The 21,937-nt window shown below is 34.5% G+C and overlaps 1 protein-coding gene across 1 annotated transcript in view; it reads left to right on the forward strand.

Moving 5' to 3' along the window:
* LOC100009859 (protocadherin-10) overlaps nt 1-13,849 on the forward strand; it is an 88,804-nt gene extending 74,955 nt beyond the window's left edge. Inside the window, exon 5 of the mRNA XM_056802705.1 lies at nt 8,110-13,849. Coding sequence (XP_056658683.1) covers nt 8,110-8,198 — 89 coding nt within the window. The 3' untranslated portion in view covers nt 8,199-13,849. The remainder of the gene's footprint in view (nt 1-8,109) is intronic.
* The last annotated feature ends 8,088 nt before the right edge of the window (nt 13,850-21,937 follow it).

A 21,937-nucleotide genomic window follows, 5' to 3' on the forward strand; every position in this document is an offset into this window, starting at 1 on the left:
TCTTGATGCCTGGAATATATTTCATCTTCATCTTTTCCTATTAAAATCCTTCTCATCCTTCAAGTCTAGATTCAAGTGCTACCTTCTTCATGACAGAAGGTTCATTGATCACTTCAGGTGAAAGTGATTTCTTTCTCCTCAAAATTGCCTAAAGTTTTTCATTTGGATTTCTCCTTTGCCTTCAATCTATACATTCTGTTATGCTTCATTTTTATTCATGTTTCATTGGTTGCTCATGATAGATGCCTATTAGGCATGGGAGATTATAACATTACTTTTAAGGAATTATTTAGGACACTATGGATATTATCACAGAGATGCATTTACAAAAAAGAAGCTGGATGAACTAGTCATATAAGTGGAGTGCTCTACTGGTATACATGCAATGTCAAGAAATCTAGATGGAAGTCCTAAATATTGTGGGTGGACCCAATGGGGGAGTTCTATCAGAGGACATAGACAGGTCACACAGAGTGAGTAGGCATATAGATAGATTGTGATCTGCACCACTGAATAAAAGAGCCACACATGTGATTATAGATCTTTTAAAACATTTTTCCTTTGTTATATATAGACTGATATGTGTCTTGAATGCAAAAGACTACCATGTTTCATTTTTGCTCACCCAGAACATGGACTAATTGTGTCATATACCCTTGAAAGATTATCACCCCATTTTATTTTCACTTACATATTTATTCTATGACTATTTTTTTAACCTAATTCTCCTTCATTATTGTTTGTTTGAAAATATGTTGTCTCATAAACTTTGGAAGAATTGGTGGAATTGAAGAGGTAGATTAAATTTTAATTTAAAAATTTTGTGAAATCAGAAATTTTCTAAATAAAGAGAAGCAGATTTTGTTTCTTTTACTATATCTTGGCATGAGAATTTACATTTTTACCCAACTTGTAAACATTTTTAAGAACTATTTCTGACATGGTGTTTATGAAAGTACAATACTGGCCCATTAGAATGCATAATTCATTTTCATAAAGATAAGTAATGTATTTTTACATCAATATATTATAACTTTCTTAAATTCCACAAGGTATAAAATAACAAATATATTGGTAATTAGAAGGCTGATGAATAATTTTTCATGGGAAAGCTATTTTCATTCATTACACGTTTTACATAGTGGCAATATAGCAAATATTGTTATTTATCCTCTGCTAAGAGCTTGGGAGATATTCCTTATTTAAAACTATTAACAGCAATCTTTCTCTATATAACACAACTCAATGAGAAATTATTTCAGAAACTTGCAGATTATTTTGAAGTCTATGCTTGAAGCAAATGAGTTTGGATATATAGGCTAATGTTCAGTTCCCATGTAAAGGTTATCACAATTTCTCTGATATTTTCCCTTTCCCTTCATTTCCCTTTCCATTTATTCCCACTTCCAAAGACTCATTTTTATTGATCATATTAATTAGCTCTAACTATGAAGTATATTAATCCATGTGCCTTTGAAGATTAAATTAACTCTCTCTCTCCTACCCATTTTTAGATTTAATCACCAAAATCACCGTGACCCACTTGTGTGATAGTGGATGGTGAATCAAAATCGACTGACCACTCCCTGGGCAAGTCCTAAGCAAAAGCTTTAGCTGTAATTGGTACGCATAAAATGAAGGAAGTCACAGGAAGTGATAAAAAGACATTGTCTTTAAAAATGCCAAGAACTTCCTGTGAGGGTTGCTATCATTGGTCTTTGATTTGATTTTGGAGGAGCTTGGTCTTTGAGACCTCAGACTGCAACCCTTCATGGTCACCATCAATGTAAAAATTACAATTCATCTACAATAATATGGAGTATTATATTTTAAGGGATTTATTAATGATCATTAGAAATAAAAGAATAAAAGTATACAAAATAAAAACCATGTGCCCAAGGCAAATTAGCCTGTTCAAAACCCCACTCTTACCACCACCATGCTTGCTACAGGAAGTAAAGAACCTGAGACCCTCTACATCACTGCCCAATATCCCCTGTCTACAGGAAGTACATAATGACAGGAAGTCAGTAGGCTCCCAGGAAATTTAGTTCTTTTTTAGGGTAACAGATTTCTAATTACACATGCCTTGTCCTAACTCTCTAAAAATTTCATTCAAATATGAAATCTTAGGTAATTCAGTTAAAAATGGAATTTGATAATTCCTTGGAAAGGACCACTTGAATTTAAAAGATTCTATTCACAGAAGAATATTTTTAAATTTTTGTTTGGTTGTGTTTGTTTTGTAAGCCGCATTCTAATGTTATCATGTGGTAAAAGTAATATGTCAAAAAGATAAAATGAATAATTTTGATCACATCAAATTAAAAAGGTTTTATACAAACAAAACCAATGCAACCAAAATTAGAAGGGAAGCAACAAATTGGGAAAATCTTCATAACAAAAACCTCTGACAAAGGTCTAATTACTCAAATTTATAAAGAGCTAAATCAATTGTACAAAAAAATCAAGCCATACCTCAATTGATAAATGGGCAAGGGACATGCATAGGCAATTTTCAGTCAAAGAAATCAAAACTATTAATAAGCACATGAAAAAGTGTTCTAAATCTCTTATAATCAGAGAGATGCAAATCAAAACAACTCTGTAGTATCACCTCACACCTAGCAGATTGGCTAACATGACAGCAACCGAAAGTAATGAATGTTGTAGGGGATGTGGCAAAGTTGGGACATTAATTCCTTGCTGGTGGAGTTGTGAATTGATCCAACCATCCAACTGCCTGCCCTGTGATCCAGCCATAGCACTGCTGTGTTTGTACCCCAAAGAGATAATAAGGAAACAAATGTAAAAGAATATTCATAGCTGTGCTCTCTTTGTGGTGGCAAAAAAAATGGAAAATGAGGGGATGCCCTTCAATTGCGGAATGGCTGAACAAATTGTGGTATCTGATGGTGATGGAATACTATTGTGCTACAAGGAATAATAAAGTGGAGGAATTCCATGGGGACTGGAACAACCTCTAGGAATTGATGCAGAGTGAAAGGAGCAGAACCAGGAGAACATTGTACACAGAGACCGATACACTGTGTTACAATTGAATGTAATGGACTTCTCCATTAGTGGCAATGCAGTGATCTTGAACAACTCAGAGGGATCTACAAGAAAGAACATTATCCACATTCAGAAGAAAAACTGGAATTAGAAACACTGATTAAAAGCAACTGCTTGATTACATGCGTCGAGGGGATATTATTGAGGATGTCGACTCTAAATGAACATCCTAATGCAAACACCAACAACGTGGAAATAGGTTTTTTATCAAGGACACATGTAATACCCAGTAGAATTGCGCGCCAGCTACGGGAAGGGTGGGGGAAGGAAAGGTAGGGAAACAATATGCTTCTTGTACCCAAGGAATAATATTCTAAATTTACTAAATAAATAAATAAATAAATGAAAATCATCTAGGTTTTGCACAAACAAAAAAAATAATATGTCAAAATTTAGGCCCCATTATACTGATTATTGTATAAGTTAAAATTTATTTTGAGAGATTATCCAAACTAATATGCTTTTTAAGGAGATTTATGGAAATTAAAACTGAATCAATCTCTGGATTTTCTCCCACTTAGGTAGAGCAGACAGCAGTTGGAATATTAGAGTGAAGATTGATGGACAGTGATGGCAGTTAGAGGCGTGAGGGGTGACTTGGAGAGTGACAGTGTTCACTCTTTCCTGGGCCTTGGACTGGAAGGAGCTCTGTCTCTCAGTCTCTGGATAGAAGAACATTTATTCCTGGATTTTTTCCCAACTGTTGTTCTACCTAGATTCCTGTGAACTGTGTCATCTCCTCCCTCATTGCTAAAATCATCACTGCCATTTCATTGTCTTTTGCTTTTCCCCCACAAATTAGATTCACACCTTTTTTCAGGGCATAGTATAATTGGATTAAGAAGAATAATGCTCTAACATATGTGGGAACAAATGAAATCAGGTGATCTAAACTAATCTTCAGCCATTGAAAACTTTCATAGATGTTCAGCAAAAAACAAATATAATCTAGACTCATGACAAAAAATAAATTGTAAACCATATAAAAGAAATTTCTTATCAAGGCTAGATAACCCATGACAATCAATAATTTCTTTGCCATCTTGTATCTTGAAAAGCCTTTTGCAAAGGAAAAAATGTTTTTAAGTCTGACCCTTTAAGAGTTGCCTCCTCCCTTCAGAAAGAGTGGTTTTTTATTGGCTGTGGTGTTGCTAGACAGATTAGCTGTACTGACTGGAACACTGCTTTCAAATTGGCCACTTTCTACAGTCACACAGGCTTTTGAAATGTATGTAGGCCTAATCCCTCTGAAACTTCTCTGGCATCTCCAATTGCATTCTTCTTCCCCAATTTTTGGTAAAATAGCCTGGAAAAACCTAGCTGGCTTTGCTAAAACTGTAATAGTTAAAAGAATTGTAGAGGATTGAAGAGGTACAGGAAATAAGGAAGGTTTGTAATAGAGAATGGAGGAGTTGAAGGGATAGAGGGAATATGGATGCTGGTGAGGTAAAAGGAAAAAAATACCCCCTGCTGGGAGGCTGTCTTTTGAAAAATGGGGTTCCCCAGAAATGGGTCAACTATGATAGCTTGAGGGGATGTCTTATCTATTAACTGATGTTAAAGATACCCCAGGGAAGGTAAGCATGAACCCTTCTGAGGGACAAGGTTCTCCCCAGACCAAGGTTGACCTGCAGGGGTCTGATAATGACCTTTTATGGTTGAATGGCTGTCCTTACGTTCAGCTCTCTCTATGTCTTCCTGAAATGCTAGTTATCCTCTTATCTGACTGCAGGTTATTTAACTCAAGATGAATTTAATAACAAGTTTGGATTGGGAAGGTATCAGGGTAGAGGAAATGGAGATTTCCCTATACTTTACCGCAGAGTGGGTTTGCGTCTCTCAGATTTTGAGCTGAGGCTAGGCCTTGCAGGCTGGTGGAGGGTTTCTTTTGTTTTTTTCTTTCTTTTTATGCTATATTTGTGCTAGCTTTGTTAAGTTCAAAGTCATTAGCAGTAGACAGCAATAGGAAAAAGACAATCTGACCTTCAGAGCTGATTGGACCTATCTCTTCAGGCTAATACTCTAAAGATCCACCTTACAGTTCAAAACACTCCCCATCCCTTTGTTCGATGATACTATCACAGGAATAGAAGTAGAGTACTTCACAGTTGGGAAAAATCCAGGAATAAGGGTACTTCTATCCAGAGACAGGGAGAGAGTGCTTCTTCTAGTCAAAGGGCCAGGAAAGAGTGACCCTCAAGAGCAACTGTCACTCTCCAACTCTCCCCTCCCCCCACCAACTGTCATTGCTGGCCATCAGTCTTCACTCTAACATTCCAACTGCTGTTTGTTCCATCTCAGTGGCAGAAATGCCAAAGCTTGATTCAGTTTTCCTTTCCACAGTTAGATTATCTTTGTAAGGGTGAGGTGATCCTGAAGAGAGTAAGAGTTTTTTAGGGGAGAAGGTTCCCTGTAACCTCAAGTACTCTAAATCTTGAGGTGCCTTCCATGCCTCCTCCCCCTTTTCATCCCAGATATACTATCTGTCTTCAGAGTATTATATCACAAATTCTTAAATCTTTGCTAGATTGTGACCTTATCAGTGTGGATACCTGTATTTTCTTTGTTTTTAACATTTAGAAAGCTATATTTTCTCTTTTGAGGAGTACTTAATCTAGTTGGAAAAATAAAATATGCACACATGAATCAAAATGACAAAGGAATGCAAAAAATATAAATTAGTGAAAATTGTATAGCTAAGCTAGGAGAATGCAGTATTAAGTAGTTATTAAAATTACATAGATCATCAGGTACATCAGAGAGATCATGCATGTTGGTAATGAAGAGTGTGGGACTGGAGGTAGGAGAATATAAACTTCTAATTATCCATTGCTAAATTATTTGAGCTAAATCTAGTTAACATTTTGCCTTCATTAAAAATTGAAATGAGATATAATTATTCAAAAACCTCAAAGTACAATGAATAGGATGCTGGATTTTTTGTAAGAAGAATCTGTGTTCAAATCTCATCCTCATATACTGTATTTTCTAGCTGAGTGCCCTTGTGTAAATCATTTAAACTCTTTGCTCCTCAGTAAAATGGACATTTTAATAGTACAGTTCTTAAAGCATTGTTGGAAGGATCAAATGTATGAAGAGCACCTTAAATATCTTAAAAGATTATATAAATGCCTGCTATTCTTTTAACATCACTCTTTCATTTAGTTGCTTTGTTGTAATAGGGTTGTCATTCTTATGATTGAATCTTAAGCTACATCATCAGAGATTAAAAACAATTAGCCAAAAAGTGAAAATTCATGTTTGTCAACCATGGCCTCTACTTATTGGTCTCACCAAGTTTTCTACCCAACTTTACATTATAAAGTAGTGATCAGATTTACCTCTTTGCAGATGCAATTGCACTGATTGTATCAAGCCTCAGGAAAGGCATAGAATCTTCTAAATAGATCCATATTACTCTCTTTTCTTCCCATCTGAGATACAGTGTCAAGATTTTCCCAGAAGTATATATATTTAATTCCCCTAGGTTCACATGCAACCAGGATGGAAGGAGAAAGATGATGGAAGGGAGAAGAGTAATCCTAATAATTCCTCCCCACCAAAATCCATTAAGAGATACTCAAATAATTCTAACTAGATTGCCAAATAGGAAGATAAAAGAGAGGCAGAGAGCAGGGAACTCCCTTCTAAAGATCCACCAATTAAATGTCTCTTACAGCTCCATGGCCAATAAGGTGATTGGTTTATTATCCCAAACACAAACCCTTTAACTTTTAGTTACTTATGGCCCTGGAAGTTTCTAAAGGCACTAGTGCACATCCCCTGAGATAGACTAGTACTAGCAGTGTTCTATTGACTACCAAGGATCAACACCACCATTGTTATTATTGTTGTCACCATCAGGGCTTCAATAATGGTGGGGAGACTGAATACTGTGTAGAAATCATATTGAGCTAATTCAGAAAAGACTTTACTCATCTGTACCGATGCAATGGATTGTTTCTTTAAGGTCCTTTTAAAATGTGGAGTAGTTCAGATCTAAAAAGGAAAGGAAAAATGTATTAAAATATTTAAATCAACTGTCAAGGGATTAAGATATTACAGATATTATAGATGAACATCTTGGTGGCTGAAATAGGAAAAGGATTTTTGTTTAATTAAAAACTGTTAAGATGAATATGAAATATATGAATAATATGAAATATTAAATAATATGAAAAATAGCTTTCAGATGGAATTTGTATACTTTGGGAAAAATTAACTCTGGCATTAATATGAAGATTAAATCACTTTATGGAAGATATAGAATCATACCTGGCTTGTATATAAATGACTGGATGTTTAAAGGAATAAATAAAAATACCATTATTAAAACTGGAGAAATAGGAGTAAACAGAAATTCAGTTTAATCACCCAAATGGTTTGAAGGACTATGTTAGGAAATTTGAGCTTCAGGCCATTATGGTGCTTTAGCTCATTTACATATACCTGTTTAATTACTAACAAGGGTAAAGCCATTTTTTAAAAAAGTCATCATTGGGGCAGGTAGGTGGCTCAGTGGCTTGAGAACCAGGCTAGAGACAAGAGAACCTGGGTTCAAATATGATCTCAGGCACTTCCGAGCTGTGTGACTTTGGGCAAGTCACTTAACCCCCATTGTCTAGTCCTCACTGCTCTTTTGCCTTGGAACCAATACACAGTTTTGATTCTTAGATGATACATAAGGGTTTTTCAAAAAAAGTCATCACATAAACTTTTATGTAATGGTCAGTTACACAGAAAGCATGAAAGAAGGAATTTTCCGGTATGCATGTGATTGTGTGTGTGTGTGTTTTGTGTGTGTGTACCAAAGTCATGTAACTGATTAATAGAATTAGAACCCCTTCAAAACCTGGGGAAAAATCAGCCATGCAAATCATGTGTCACTTAGATTCCCTGTGTAAAGAATTAACAGACAGCACTTTTAAGAGAATGGGGACTTGGTAAGTAAAGAGCTGGAATAACTTCCCCCAGAGAAAGTTAATTGAGTATCCTTTGACTAATTGCCTTTCTCTTGTTCTATTTCTTTGTCAGGTTCAAGGGAGCATGTCTGTCCTCACCTCCCCTCAAGGCTCAGGATGAAGGTACTATTTAAAGGAAAGTTATACCCATGGGACACCTGAAAGGAGAAGCTCAAAAACAATAACTCCGCTCAGATGAATGCAGGAGCTACTCCAGAGGGAAGAATGAGCTTCCCTACTTAACCAAATTAACTCATCAATGATGTTGGGATCTTTCAATTACTCTCAAACTTGTTTAATCTACCTGCCAAGATGGTTTCCCAGGGTGTGGCCGCTTCTTAGAGCCCAGAGCCCCAGCGCAGAGCTGAGTGGCAGGTGAACACTAAAGGAGAAAAGCAAACATGAAAAGGGTTCATCAAGCCCTCACACCCAAGGTACCAGTCTTCCCTGAACATCCCATCTGCCCAAGGCATGTAAAGACTTCCCCTGGTGGAAGGGGAAGATCAGAACCATTTGTTCCCATGTCCATGAAGGCTATAGAAACATGTACCGTGTGGTGCTTAGAACTTGGTTAGACATCAAAGAAGCCAAGATCATCCGTTCTATGGAGCCATCACCAGCCATCTTGACTTCCGTTTTACCACGGACTTCAATAACTCTGGAAGAGAGAATGAGGCTAAGGACTCTGAAACACTGCCTCACTTTAATTTTTGCATGGGTTAAAAACATCACCAGTGATGCCATTTTGGTCCTCTTTGAGGACAAAGGACAACAACCAAACACTTGACGAAATAACTCCCGCGCCCAACCACTCTTTAATGTATTGGGAAAGACATAGGATAGGTGGGAGTAGAGTTGAACAGCAGGTGAACTTTGGAAATTGTCACCACTTTCAATGACCCTAAGCTTTGCTATTCACAAATGCAGATCAACATTTGTTTTCCAATTCAGAATTTTCAAAGAATTGCTGGGACTGTGAGAGATTAAGTGACTGTACACAGAGTCCCAAAGCCAGAATATGACAGGTGCAGGACTTGATATTTCTGGCTTGGGACTTGAATGTTTGAAAAACTTTTAATAAATATAATTGCATTTGATTCCTACAACAACCCTCCTATAAGGTAATAATAATAATAATAAATAACACCAATAACAATAGCTAGTATTTATAGAGTGTTTCCATAGTTTTACATGATCACAGTGCTTTATAAACATCATCTTATTTGAACCTTCACAACAATCCTATACATTTGATAATATTATCATCCTCATTTCATAGATAAGAAAAAAGTGTGAGAGAAGTTAAATGATTTCCCCAGGGCAACATAGCTAGAAAGTTTATGTGGCAGTATTCTGTTCAAGTTTTCTCCACTCAAAGTCTGGTGCTCTACCTACCACGTGACTTTGCTGCCTTTAATTCTGAAGAATAATTTAAGGTTCATCCAACAAGCAATGGAAAAGTGTGTTATGGGAGTGAGCACTGTGTAATACAATACATAAGGAATAATGCCTTGCAAAGTCCATCTGGAAAAAAAATCATGGCCAGAAAAAATACCTGCCAGTCATGTAACAAGAGTGAGAGATGATGAGAAGCTGCATTCTCTCTTGCTGGCTATGGGTTACCGGGAGCACAAGAAGTCCCTCTCTGCGCCCCAGCACATTGTGTAAAGATTCAGTAACTAATATGTAGGAATAAAGACAGGATTTGCACAAGATAAGCAGACATAGGTCTACCCTAGAATCATTGGAGGTAATAATAAGATTATAAATCTATTTTAATATTAGAATATTGGAATAGGTAAAGCCTCCATCAAAACTCGTAGTCAAATATAGTAGGAATCTGAAAGAAAAAATAGAATTTGGTTCCTTTTCCATGCCTAACTTTATTAATAGAAAGAAAGAATGTTTAATATGAAACCTCTTCAACCCTTTAAGAAAGATGTATTAGGTGAAGAGCAATGTTATAAAGAAAGAAGCTCTCTGTTCAGTTCTGCTCTAACTAAAGCTTTGTATCCATCTGCAAAAGATACCATATACCCTTAGCATGGAAGGCAAGAAGAAGAATGTTGATTTGGGGGCAATGTAGGAAATCTAGGAAGCTTTCCAAATTCTCCTAATTGGTTCTTCAGAATGAGCCTTCATTATTTTGTTTGAAGTGAATTTTTAAGGCCATCACATGAAGCCTATAGAGAACACTATACAATAATATCAATGTTTACAATTATTTTACCATATTATGAAGTTTGGGATTATGTTTTGATATTTAAAAGAAAAAAGGCAACTATATTTTCCTTCAAGTTATGGAACCTTCCTTCATTATTTCAGCCATGAGCTAATCTTTTATTCTTCTTTCCTTTCCAGAATTGTCTTGTTTCTGAATTTAAATATGTGAATATACTACTACTACTACTACTAATACCTACCACTGGCAAATTTATCACAGTACCACTTTAAGGCTTACAAAGTGTTTTTACTTTTATTATCACATTTGATCCTCACAACAACTTTTATGGATGGGTGCTATAAGGGGCAGCTAAGTGGTTCAGTGGATAGAAGACCAGGTCTGGAGATGAAAGGTCCTGGGTTCAAGTCTAGTGAAGCTAGACTTTTGCCTTGGAACTGATGATACTTAGCATCAAATCTCTGACAAAAGGTAAGGGTTTATAAAAAAAAAAGATAGATTCTATTGTTATCCCCCTTTTACCAATTGGGAAACTGAGGCTGAAGTAGATTATGAATTATCTAGGGTCACACAGTAAGTGCTTGGGGTGTTATTCAAACTCAGGGCTTCCCAAGTTTAACACTAACCACAGTACCACATAGCTGCCTTTAGAGAGGAATAGATTGAAAGCAGGAACTAGAGGTCTGATGGTATAACTTCCCTAACTCAAAAACCTGTGACCATTTAGAAACCCTAACAGAAATTTCAATCAAAATTCAAACTTAGAATGGCCTTTAAGATCCTCCCAAATATGACTGAAACTACCCTTCACAATTTATTTCACATTTTTCTCTTTGACTTAACTCTACATTCATTTCAGAAATAATTACCAAGTACTTTTGTATTACTTCAATTTATTAAATTAGATCATGGAGACAGCTGAATTGCACCATACTTCATCTAAGCATCTCAACATACAATTCTTACTGACCCTTCATACTAACCCATCTTTCTTTCCTCTTTTTTTCCATAAAAATTTCATATTTTAAATTAGATCCACTGAGAGAAAATAAGAGGTGAAGCTGAGATCATGCAAGCATTCTCATAATTTTTCAGTTAGAGCCTTTAAGGAGAATGAGGTTAAATACCTTGTCCAAAGTTAGAGACTCAATTGTCACTGGCATTTTCTTCTTGTTTCCCTTTATGTGGTTAAGGCAGGAAAATGAAATAATATCTTTTGTCTCAGTTACTCAGAAAATTTCATCAATTCTCTGTTCCCCTTTAACTGTTGAGTTCTGACCAGGGCATAAAAGTTTCACATCTGTGAAAAATTCCAGCTGCCTTTTCTATGTCATATTCACTGTGTAACATAGCTACTTATTTTTAAAAATAGGGCAGTGAAATTTGGGTAAATGACCTATTTAAACACAAAGTTACATAGAATATTTGATAAATTAGGGATCTATTAGGTGGTATGTAATTATTGTAATACCCAATGAAAAGAAATTATTTGACCCTATTATTTCTCCCGCAGTGTGCTGTATTGAGACCAATTCTACACCTCACATCAGGTGCAGTGACACATTTTTTTCTATGTAATTTTCCATTTGTGTGCTTTAAAATAATACAAGTTAAAAGTGTCAACATAAGGACGATATTTTAAGCAATTTTCTTTGAAGGACATAATAGGCAAGCCTTTTATTGGGTGATATTCCCCATGCAATAGTAGACTATATTCTCCCCACAATCTATCAGTGTTATAAAAGGTATTGTGACATTCAACATGATTGAGGGACTCATTATTTTGATTCAATTTCAACTCAATTAAACAAATAATAAAAACATCCTCTTTGTCAGGAACTTCATTAAATATTAGGAATATAAAGTGATTTAGTTCTCACCCTAGAAAAGATAACCTTCTACGAGGGAGATATACAACATATAGGCAAATATAAGGTATATTCCTCCAGAGACAGCTTGCTATTAGTTAGGGGAGATGAGGAAAGCCTTTGTGTAAGAAGTGGCTCATGATGTGAGTTTTGCAGGAAGTTAGGAGATAGGAAGCTAGACATGCCACAGGTTAGAGGTGAGGAGAGAATATTTTTCAGACATGGAAATACACTTGAATAGGGAAGCGGGATGGAATGTCAGATAGCACGGAATAAAGAAAGATGAGTGATGCTACGACTGCAAAAAGTAGGGACTGCCATTCACATATCGTTAAAAAAGAAGTAATACACTGTGCTTTTAAAAATTACCCATTGCTCCACTAAATTATTTAAAGTCACGGCCACTGAAGAGTTTTCATTTAATTTGTTTCAATTGTTTCATCTAAAAATGAAAAAAAATCTTAACCTACTTTATTGGACTTTTTGCATAATTAATGATATTTGCAAGGCACAGAGTTATTCCCCAGGTAAGAATCTAGCTTATAGATATCTAAAGTTCTGTCTTTTTCTCAGTTTAAGGATAGGGCTTCACAGTGTGGAAAATGTTTTTATTAGTGCTCCATGTTTCTAAAACTTAGTACTATCAAATTTCTTAATACTTAGAAAATTCAAATGACTCAACTGGGCTACGGTCATATATCCAGTGCTAATCTACCTTAAGCTAATAGAATTTGAATGGCTTATATTTCGTTCCTTTTATTTCACATCTGACCCTCTTATACTAGCATCTGGTTTGTTTCCAAAACAGTGATGAGGATGGTTGGTTTATTCTTCCACTAACACACATTTTCATTATGTTTTTTTAAAAACGTAATGAAAACATTTCTATTTTTATTAGGCTCGCTGACAACACCTTTTTCACATTATTTTATTTTTAGCTGGCTAAGTTTAGACATGACAATGTGCCTTTTAAAATTCAAAGCCAAATAATCAGACCTCTTTCTTCTCATTTTCGATTAGCTGGAGGTTTTGTTACTTTCAGTAGAGTAAAATAGAATCGATACTGGCTAAATTCAGACCTTCTCAGTCCTTCCTTGAAGAGCTACCTTTCCTCTCTGGCAGCATTGCAAATCCCCAGTGAATTTGACGAGAGAAGAGATACCCTTTTCCTCCAAGTATCTGTCACTCAGTTGACAGTCCATTTTCAGAAAAGGGAGACAGATACTAAAGCAGAAATTCTTCATTATGAATGGTAATTTTCATCGTTTTAGGATATCAGATTATTGGGCCACCTAGATTTTATATACATTGAAAATATACTATTTTGCTGCTGTGAGTATAAAAGGTCATTATCAGAGAACTAGAAAAAGTGGAAAAGCTAAGAGTCATTCTTTCTGGTTTGAATCTTGGCCCCAACACTTCCTATTTGTGTGACTACAAGCAAATATGGACCACCTCAGTTTGGCATCCCAATGGAAGATTCAAATGGTGGTGTGATTTTTGGCTGCTCAGTAGACATCCCTTGTCAGCTGCCTTGACCTTCTTAATGCCAAAGGGAGTTACATGAGGCATGTAATCACTTCTTTTCTATCATTATCCATAAAGTGAGAGTACCGAATGCTTATACAGCCTATCTCATGGGGTCATTGTAAAGGAAAGTGCTTGTTGAACATAATGTGCAAAAAATGGGAACTGTTGTTACTAATCTCTGGAAAATTAAGACCAAGAAAACTTTTATTTGCCTTATAAAATAATTTAGGGGAGCATGTGTTTAACTCAATTATTTAATAGTAACCTCAATCCTTCATTTTTTCCTAAATACAGGAATTAGAGTGGGTGCCCAATACATATTAGAAGTATAGATTATTCAAGTCTCACTACTCACACATGCTGGAGCACCTCTGAGCAAGTCACTTAAACTCAGTGATCCAGCCAACTTTCTAAGACATAAATGGCAGAGTATGGGTGGATGAACATTGCTAGTAGGAATTCCTTTGCCAGGAGTTCCCTATATCATTGATATTATAAGTCTTATCCTTCCACATCTCTTCCCTGAATTCATAATTTCTCTAATACAAATTTAACTTGTTTTAGTTGGGGAAAGCCTGTGTGATTTTAGGTATAGTCTTTTCTTGGGAATGTGCTATTTCACTTTTATGCATAATCTCCCTTCTCTTGAAATTTTCCAAACTCTTCCAAAAATCTTCCATGCTTAAAAACTTCTATCCCTTAGTGATTTAGTATCTCCCTGCCTATGGAATCCCAAGTGAGAAATCAATCAGATAACTCAGTGCAAGATCTCACCCCTTCTGATAGTTACTCTCTGTCCCTCTATACCTTCTCTGAGCAATTCAGATAAAGTGATGATAAGAAAACCATTGTTAGCTTCTCTCATGGCATTTCAAATTCTGGGAATAGTCTCTAATATAACCATCATAGATCCACTTCTAACTTTGGTACCCAAGGAATGCCTTCCTTAGTCCAGCATTTTCATTCTCCTGGATGTCAATAGTTAAAATTCTAAATAAAGGAACTGCTACTTAGTAATAATAAAAATTCTGGGCCTGGAGTCAGGAAGACACACATTCAAATCTAGCCTTTGACACTTATTAGCGGTGTAATCCTGGGCAAGTCATTAACTTTGTCTCAGTTTCCTCATCTTTAAAATGAGCTGGAAAAAGAAATGACAAATTACTCCATTATTTCTGTTAAGAAAACCTCAAAAAGGGGTCATGAAGAGTCAGCACAATTGAAATGACCACCGCCACCTTGTAATACTGGTTCATCTAATTCTTCAAATTTTACTTAAGTACCACAATAAATAACCTCATTTTCCTGTTTCACAAAACATTTTTTTCATATTGGATTTGACTCAGTCCAGTCCCCTGATAGATTATTTTCAGTACTGCAACAACATGACATACTTGTCGGTCACTCAACAGTTATACTTAGCAAAGCAGGAGTAGGAAATTCAACAAAACTACATTGAGAATATTTCAAGATGGGGGATTCAACTGAGTGACACATCTCAGCCTGAAATACTCATAGTTGTCCATCAGCCAAGCAGGAAAGAGCCCCTGGAGGTCCTCATGGCTACTTGGCACTCATTACTCACATTCCCTCTCTCAGATGAAGAATTTGCACCCATTCACAAGATAATGTAAAAATGTTATAGAATTTTGAATGAATATATATGATTTTTAATTATCCTTTTAATCTATGGCTAACATTTTTATGTTTGGAGTATGTTTTCAAAGAGATTTTAATAGAAGTTCAATAGCCATTTCTTATCATTAACTCTCCTATAAACCAAACTAACTGTAATGATTAGATTCAAACAGTGATGGGATACTACCTACCATTTCATTTAAAAAGTCTTATTGATATGTTCTGTCTTTACATTAAGATCCTTTCAACAACTCCTTCAGACTGAATCTTCCTATGTGAAAAGAAATGAAAACATTCATAATAGTCACTCTATCTGGAAATGAATGGCTTATTCTCCCCTAGTAGGTGACCTTTATAGCAGAGTGGTGAGAGAGGAGATTTTTATAAAAAAAAAAACACAAAAAACTTCTTTTTTCCGTTTTTTTTTTCAGAATTTGATTGTCCTCAATCAATTATGACATGCTTTTCTTTTCATTTATATATTATTTAGATATTTTCTAACTATCTTCATTGAATTTATTTCTTCAAAGGCTTCTTAATTTCATGTATCAAATTTATTTGTTTATTTTATGTTTTATATCCTGGCAGGTTAGCAATTAGCTACAGGTATGAAAAGTGTCTAGTTTTTTTTTTTTTTTCTCTTATATAAATTTTAATGGTAGGGTCTTTTATGTTTGAACTACATGTTTCTTTTGAGATTTTTGTGGTGTGTGTTGTAAGAAGTCAGTCAAAACAATTTCTTCTAAACTGTTTTTAAGTTTTCCCAACAGGATTTAAAATAAATTTTTAAAAAATTTGAAAAGATTACTTTTTTCCTCAGTACTTTATCTTCTTGGTTTATCAAATAGTGGGCTACTGATTTTGCTTGATTCTATTTCTTGTTCATTGAGTCTGTTCTACTAATAGACTTCTCTGTTTAATCAGAACTACATTTATTTGGTGACTACTGGCTTCTAATATATATATGTTGTGATTAATTACTATTTTTCATGATTTCCCCTAAGACTACACCTTTTATTCTTCTAAATGAATTGTATTGCTATTGTATCTAATTCTAAAAGAATCTCCTTAATTTGATTGTCATAACCCTAAGTTTATAAGCTAATACAATTAGTATTTTCATTTTTGTAATGTTTACAATGTAGTCTAAACATGAATATTAACTCCAATTTTTAAAATTTCCTTTACTTCTATAAAGTATTTTTGGATATTGTATAAATCTTAAGTATCTAGATAGGTTAATATTTTCTTATTTTTCTAATTTTATGATTTTTTAAAAGAAATTTATCTTTTTTATTTCTTCCTCATTTTTTGCATTTTCTTTACAAATATCAATGTGTTCTGTTCATATATTTTGTATTCTATTAACTTAACATTTAATTAATTATTGATATCAATAATCTAAATTAATTCTTTGAGTATTTTTGCTGATTCTTTGAGGTCTTCTAAATATATTTCCATGTCATAATCATTTAGGGGAAATTTTATCTCCTTTTAGCAACCATTTATAGCTTTAATTTTATTCTATTAATATAGATAATATTTCTAAACTAAATAAAATATAATGGCTGTATGTAAAGGTTTAATTGGTTGAAGGTTTAATTGGTTGAACCCTCGGTTTTGTTCGTAGGTTTATAGGTTCATTAGTCAGCCCCTTTTACACAAATAATAGGTGCAAGGGGCAATTGGGTGGTTCAGTGGATAGTCAGGCCTAAAGGTCCTGGGTTCAAATCTGACTTCAGATATGTCCTAGCTATATGATCCTGAGTAAGTCACTTAATTTCCATTGCCTAACACTTAACCATTCTGCTACCTTGGAACCAATACACAGTATTAATTCTAAGATGGAAAGTGAGGGTTTTAAAATGAAGGAAAAAAGATGCATTATTGGTTAATTCCTATTTATACTGAAAAAGATTCCCCCTTTTCTCTATTTTATAGAGTGCTTAGCTCTTGATTTTAAATATATTGTTTGGATCACTGTAGAGAATGGTTCTTCTATCCCTCTTAGGCCTTTTAATATATAGGAATGCTTTATTTTGTCAAAGACTTTATCTGCATCTGCTAAAATGATAGTTTTTTTTTGTCATTTTGGTTACTTATATTATTATTTAATTTCCTAGTTGTAAATACCATTGACATTCATGATATTTAACTCAGTTGGTCATCGTATACTATTTTCAATGTATATTTCTGTGCCTTGTGAGGATTTACTAAATATTTTAAAGCAATATTCATTATTGCAATTGGTTTGTAATACTTTTTCTGCATTGCATTTTCCAGTATTGTTTTTGAGATGACATTTGACCCATAAAACAACTTTGGTATAGTATTTTATACTTCTGTTTTTCAGAATGATTTGAGTTAATTTTGTTAATATATTCATGTATCTCTACCCTGAGGACTAATTTTTATTTTTATTTTTGCACCATTATCTTTAATATGATCATTTTGTCTTCTATAGTTTATTATTTACATAATTCAACACTTATGATGTAATTAAATAACTTTCACATAGTCTATATATAGTTTCTTTCTTTAGCACGAATTTCATTTTATTTATGTCCATATGGAAGATGCTTAATACATCTTTATTTTTGATTTGTTTCTTTAAATCCTAGCACATAGTTGATTTTTTGTAAAGGTACTGTAAAATGCTGAGAATTTTTATATTTTTGAATATTCCTATTATAGAATCTCCAAAGGTTCTGGACAGCTCTTGTCTTACTTCCCCCTTTCCTTATCAAGAAATACTAATCTCTAATATTCTTCCATTTATATTGCTGATTTGTAAAGAATAGGATCATTTCCTTTTTACCACGGGTAGTTACTTCTTTCATCTACTTTTCTTTCTCCCCCCACATCCATAACTTCTAGTTATTAGATTCTTAACCTCATTGGCACTCTTTATGCCATCACACAGTCATTCAAGTGATGTATAATTTTATTCACAAATATATAAAAGCAAGTGTAGCAGCAACAAGAGGCTTCTGCATCCCACATTCATATCTCTGAATATAGTCCTATGTGTAAGAAAACAAACATTTAATTTCTTAGCCTTTCTTTATTGCATAAAAGTACTTAACTTTTTGCTTTTTATTCTTTGTTGTTTGTCATTATTTCTGTTCTGATTATTCTTCCACTGTTGACCTCCTCATTCATTTGAAGATATGGTTCAAATTCTTTACTTTTAATCAACATGTAATTATTTTCTTGATATTTACAAGCAGTAGTGCAGAAAATGTTATTTTGGGGTGCTTTCTAATCCTTTTTAGAATACAATAATTATATTTACATGTGATTTCTAATAACAAAAGTAATCTTATGGTTACTTGTTCCCCTCTTATAATTGGTTCACCTTAGTATTTTAAGAGTTTTCTTCATTGCTTCTAGTAAATGTTTTTTCCCCTTATTTCATGCTTCTGAAACTTAGCTATATAATGCTTCTTTATGTTTTCAATTTATATTTTTTTACTATTAGTTGTGGGTTCTCTTGATCTGGGTTTTTGTACATGGTTTCAACATTTCTGAAAATTATTTCTATCTGATTCCAAGGAAGATAATATCTATTTATATTTTGTTATGTGGATCTAATTTTTTCTGATATTGTATTTTAAAATATTAGTCTATTATTCATTTTTTCTGCATTGTAGTTTTGTTTTTCTATTATTCCTTTCCTTTTTTCAGAGATGTAACTATTATAGCTAATGACTTTTTTTTTTGTTCTGAAGGCATGTGTCTCTAAGTCAACTTGCTGATTTCTTCCTAATTAGAGTTTTAACTTCTGTCCTGATTTCTTTTACATCTTTGCACATTTTTGATTACCTTTCTATGTGACTTAGAATATATTTGAGTTGCTTCTTTGTCATTTCAAAAGTTTTTTTGTGAGAACATAATTTTCAGAATATTGAGATTCATTTATTTATGTTTCAAATCATTATACCTACTCACTGAAATGTCTCTTTTATTTATTTCTCCTTGGTCAATTTTTATTTATATGAATCCCTTTACTATTATGCTTTTGTTGAAAAGGTGTTTCCTGAAAATTCCTTTTCAGAAGGTTTGACAAAGCTATTCAATGTCTGTCTTCAAACCCTTGTTGCTCCTTATTTGCTCTTTTATACAATCAGGGATAGGCAAAATTTCTGTCTCACAGAAAGCAAGGGATTGTTCTTGAAAAAGAGGGGGCTAAAACCTCGGCTCATCAGAAGCATACACTGAGAGCCAGCCCTCCTCATTCATATTTCTGACTGGAAAGGAGAGGAAAAACCATAGGGATGGCAAAAAATGCAGAGGTGCCAGAGCCTCCAAACACCAAGAAAAACAATAAGAAGGGAGGTGACTTTGGACACATTTTATGTAGCAAAAAGCAAAATACAGAGGAGATAGAAGAGGAAACACAATCAAATGCTCCAAAAGCTTCCATAAGAAATGGAAATTCTCCACAAGCTCTTGAAGAATTTAAATTTGAAATTATAAAAAAGATGGAAACCTTCTGGCAGGAAAAATGGGAAACAATGCAAAAGGAACTCAGCAATCTGAGGGACGAAAATATGCAAATGCAGAAACAGTTTGAAGCCTCAAAAAACAGGTCAAAACAAACTGAAAAGGAAAACCAGTCTTTAAAGGTCAGAATCAGGCAGCAGAAAGGCAATGGTCTTGCAAAAGAGCAAGAATTAATAAAGCAAAGACAAAAGACTAAAGAATTAGAAGATAACACAAAATATCTCACTGGCAAGGTGACAAACCTGGAAAACAGAGGAAGGAGGGACAATCTGAGAATCATTGGTCTACCAGAAAAGCCAGAAATAAACAGTAATCTTGATATTATACTACAAGATATCATCCAAGAAAACTGCCTGGATATTCTAGAACAAGGAGGCAATATAGACATTGAAAGAGTTCACAGAACAGCCTATAGACTAAATCCCCAAAAGACAACTCCCAGGAATGTGATTGGCAAATTCCAAAGCTTCCAAGCAAAAGAAAAAATCTTACAAGAAGCCAGAAAAAGACAATTTAGATATAAAGGAACACCAATCAGGGTCACACAGGACCTAGCAATTTCCACTCTGAATGACCATATGACATGGAACATGATATTCAGAGAAGCAAAAGAGCTGGGTCTTCAACAAAGAATCAGCTATCCATCAAAACTGACTATATACTTCCAGGGGAAAGTATGGACATTCAACAAAATACAAGATTTCCAAGTGTTTGTAAAGAAAAGACAAGAGCTCTGTGGAAAGTATGACATCCAAACACAAAGAGCAAGAGAAACATGAAAAAGTAAATATGAAGGAAAGGGAAAAGGAGAAAAATGTTATCTTTTTCTTTTATTAAAACTCTCTTCTATAAGGACTACATTTATCTTAAATTATGTATATTAATATGTGGGGAAAATGCAATGTGTAACTCTCAAATATTGTATGCATCATTAGAGTAGTAAAAAGAATCATGCATAGGGAAAGATTGGGGCATCAAGATGATATGGAGGAATGGGGGATAGAAAGAAATGGGGAGGGGGGGAATCATTGATGGTACTAAGATATACTCCAAGAATAGAAAAAAAACTAAATAGAATAATCATTCTCACACAAAGATACACATGAGAAGGGGAGGGGAAGAATTCTCTTATAAGAAGGAGAGGAAGAGAGTTTTTACTTAAACCTTACTCTCAGTGAAATCAACTCTGATATGGAAGAGCATCTAGATCCATTGGGATCTTGAATTTTATCTTATCCAACAGGGTAAGGGAGAAGGGAAAACCAAGGGGGGGGGAGGGAACACAAAAAGGGAGTGAAGGAGAGGGGGGAGACGAAGGGAACAAAAAGGGAGGAGCTAGAAAGGGAAACAAATGAAGGGAAGGACTAGGGGGACAGATTTAAAGTAAATCACTGGCTTAAAAGGTTATAGGTAAAGAAGAAAGGTCAGAATTAGGGAGGATAACAAAGTGCCAGGGAATCTACAAGTGACAATCATCCCTTTGAATGTGAATGGGATGAACTCACCCATAAAACATAGACAAATAGCAGAATGGATTAGAATCCAAAACCCTACCATATGTTGTCTTCAAGAAACACACATGACGTGGGTAGATACTCACAAGGTCAGAATTAAAGGATGGAGTAAGACCTTTTGGGCCTCAACTGATAGAAAGAAAGCAGGAGTAGCCATCATGATATCTGACAAAGCCAAAGCAAAAATAGACCTGATTAAAAGGGATAGTGAAGATAAATATATTTTGTTAAAAGGGAGGTTAGACAATGAGGAAATATCACTAATCAACATGTATGCACCAAATAATATAGCACCCAAATTTCTAATGGAGAAACTAGGAAAATTGAAGGAGAAAATAGACAGTAAAACCATATTAGTGGGAGAACTGAACCAACCACTATCAAATTTAGATAAATCAAACCAAAAAATAGATAAGAAAGAGGTAAAAGAGGTGAATGAAATCTTAGAAAAATTAGAGTTAATAGACATATGGAGAAAATTAAATAGGGACAAAAGGGAATATGCCTTCTTCTCAGCACCACATAGCACATTCACAAAGATTGACCATACACTAGGTCACAGAAACATGGCATACAAATGCAGAAAAGCAGAAATAATAAATGCAGCCTTTTCAGATCATAAGGCAATAAAAATAATGATCAGGAAGGGTACATGGAGAGCCA

Source organism: Monodelphis domestica, chromosome 6 (assembly GCF_027887165.1).
Source record: "Monodelphis domestica isolate mMonDom1 chromosome 6, mMonDom1.pri, whole genome shotgun sequence".
Lineage (NCBI taxonomy): Eukaryota > Metazoa > Chordata > Mammalia > Didelphimorphia > Didelphidae > Monodelphis > Monodelphis domestica.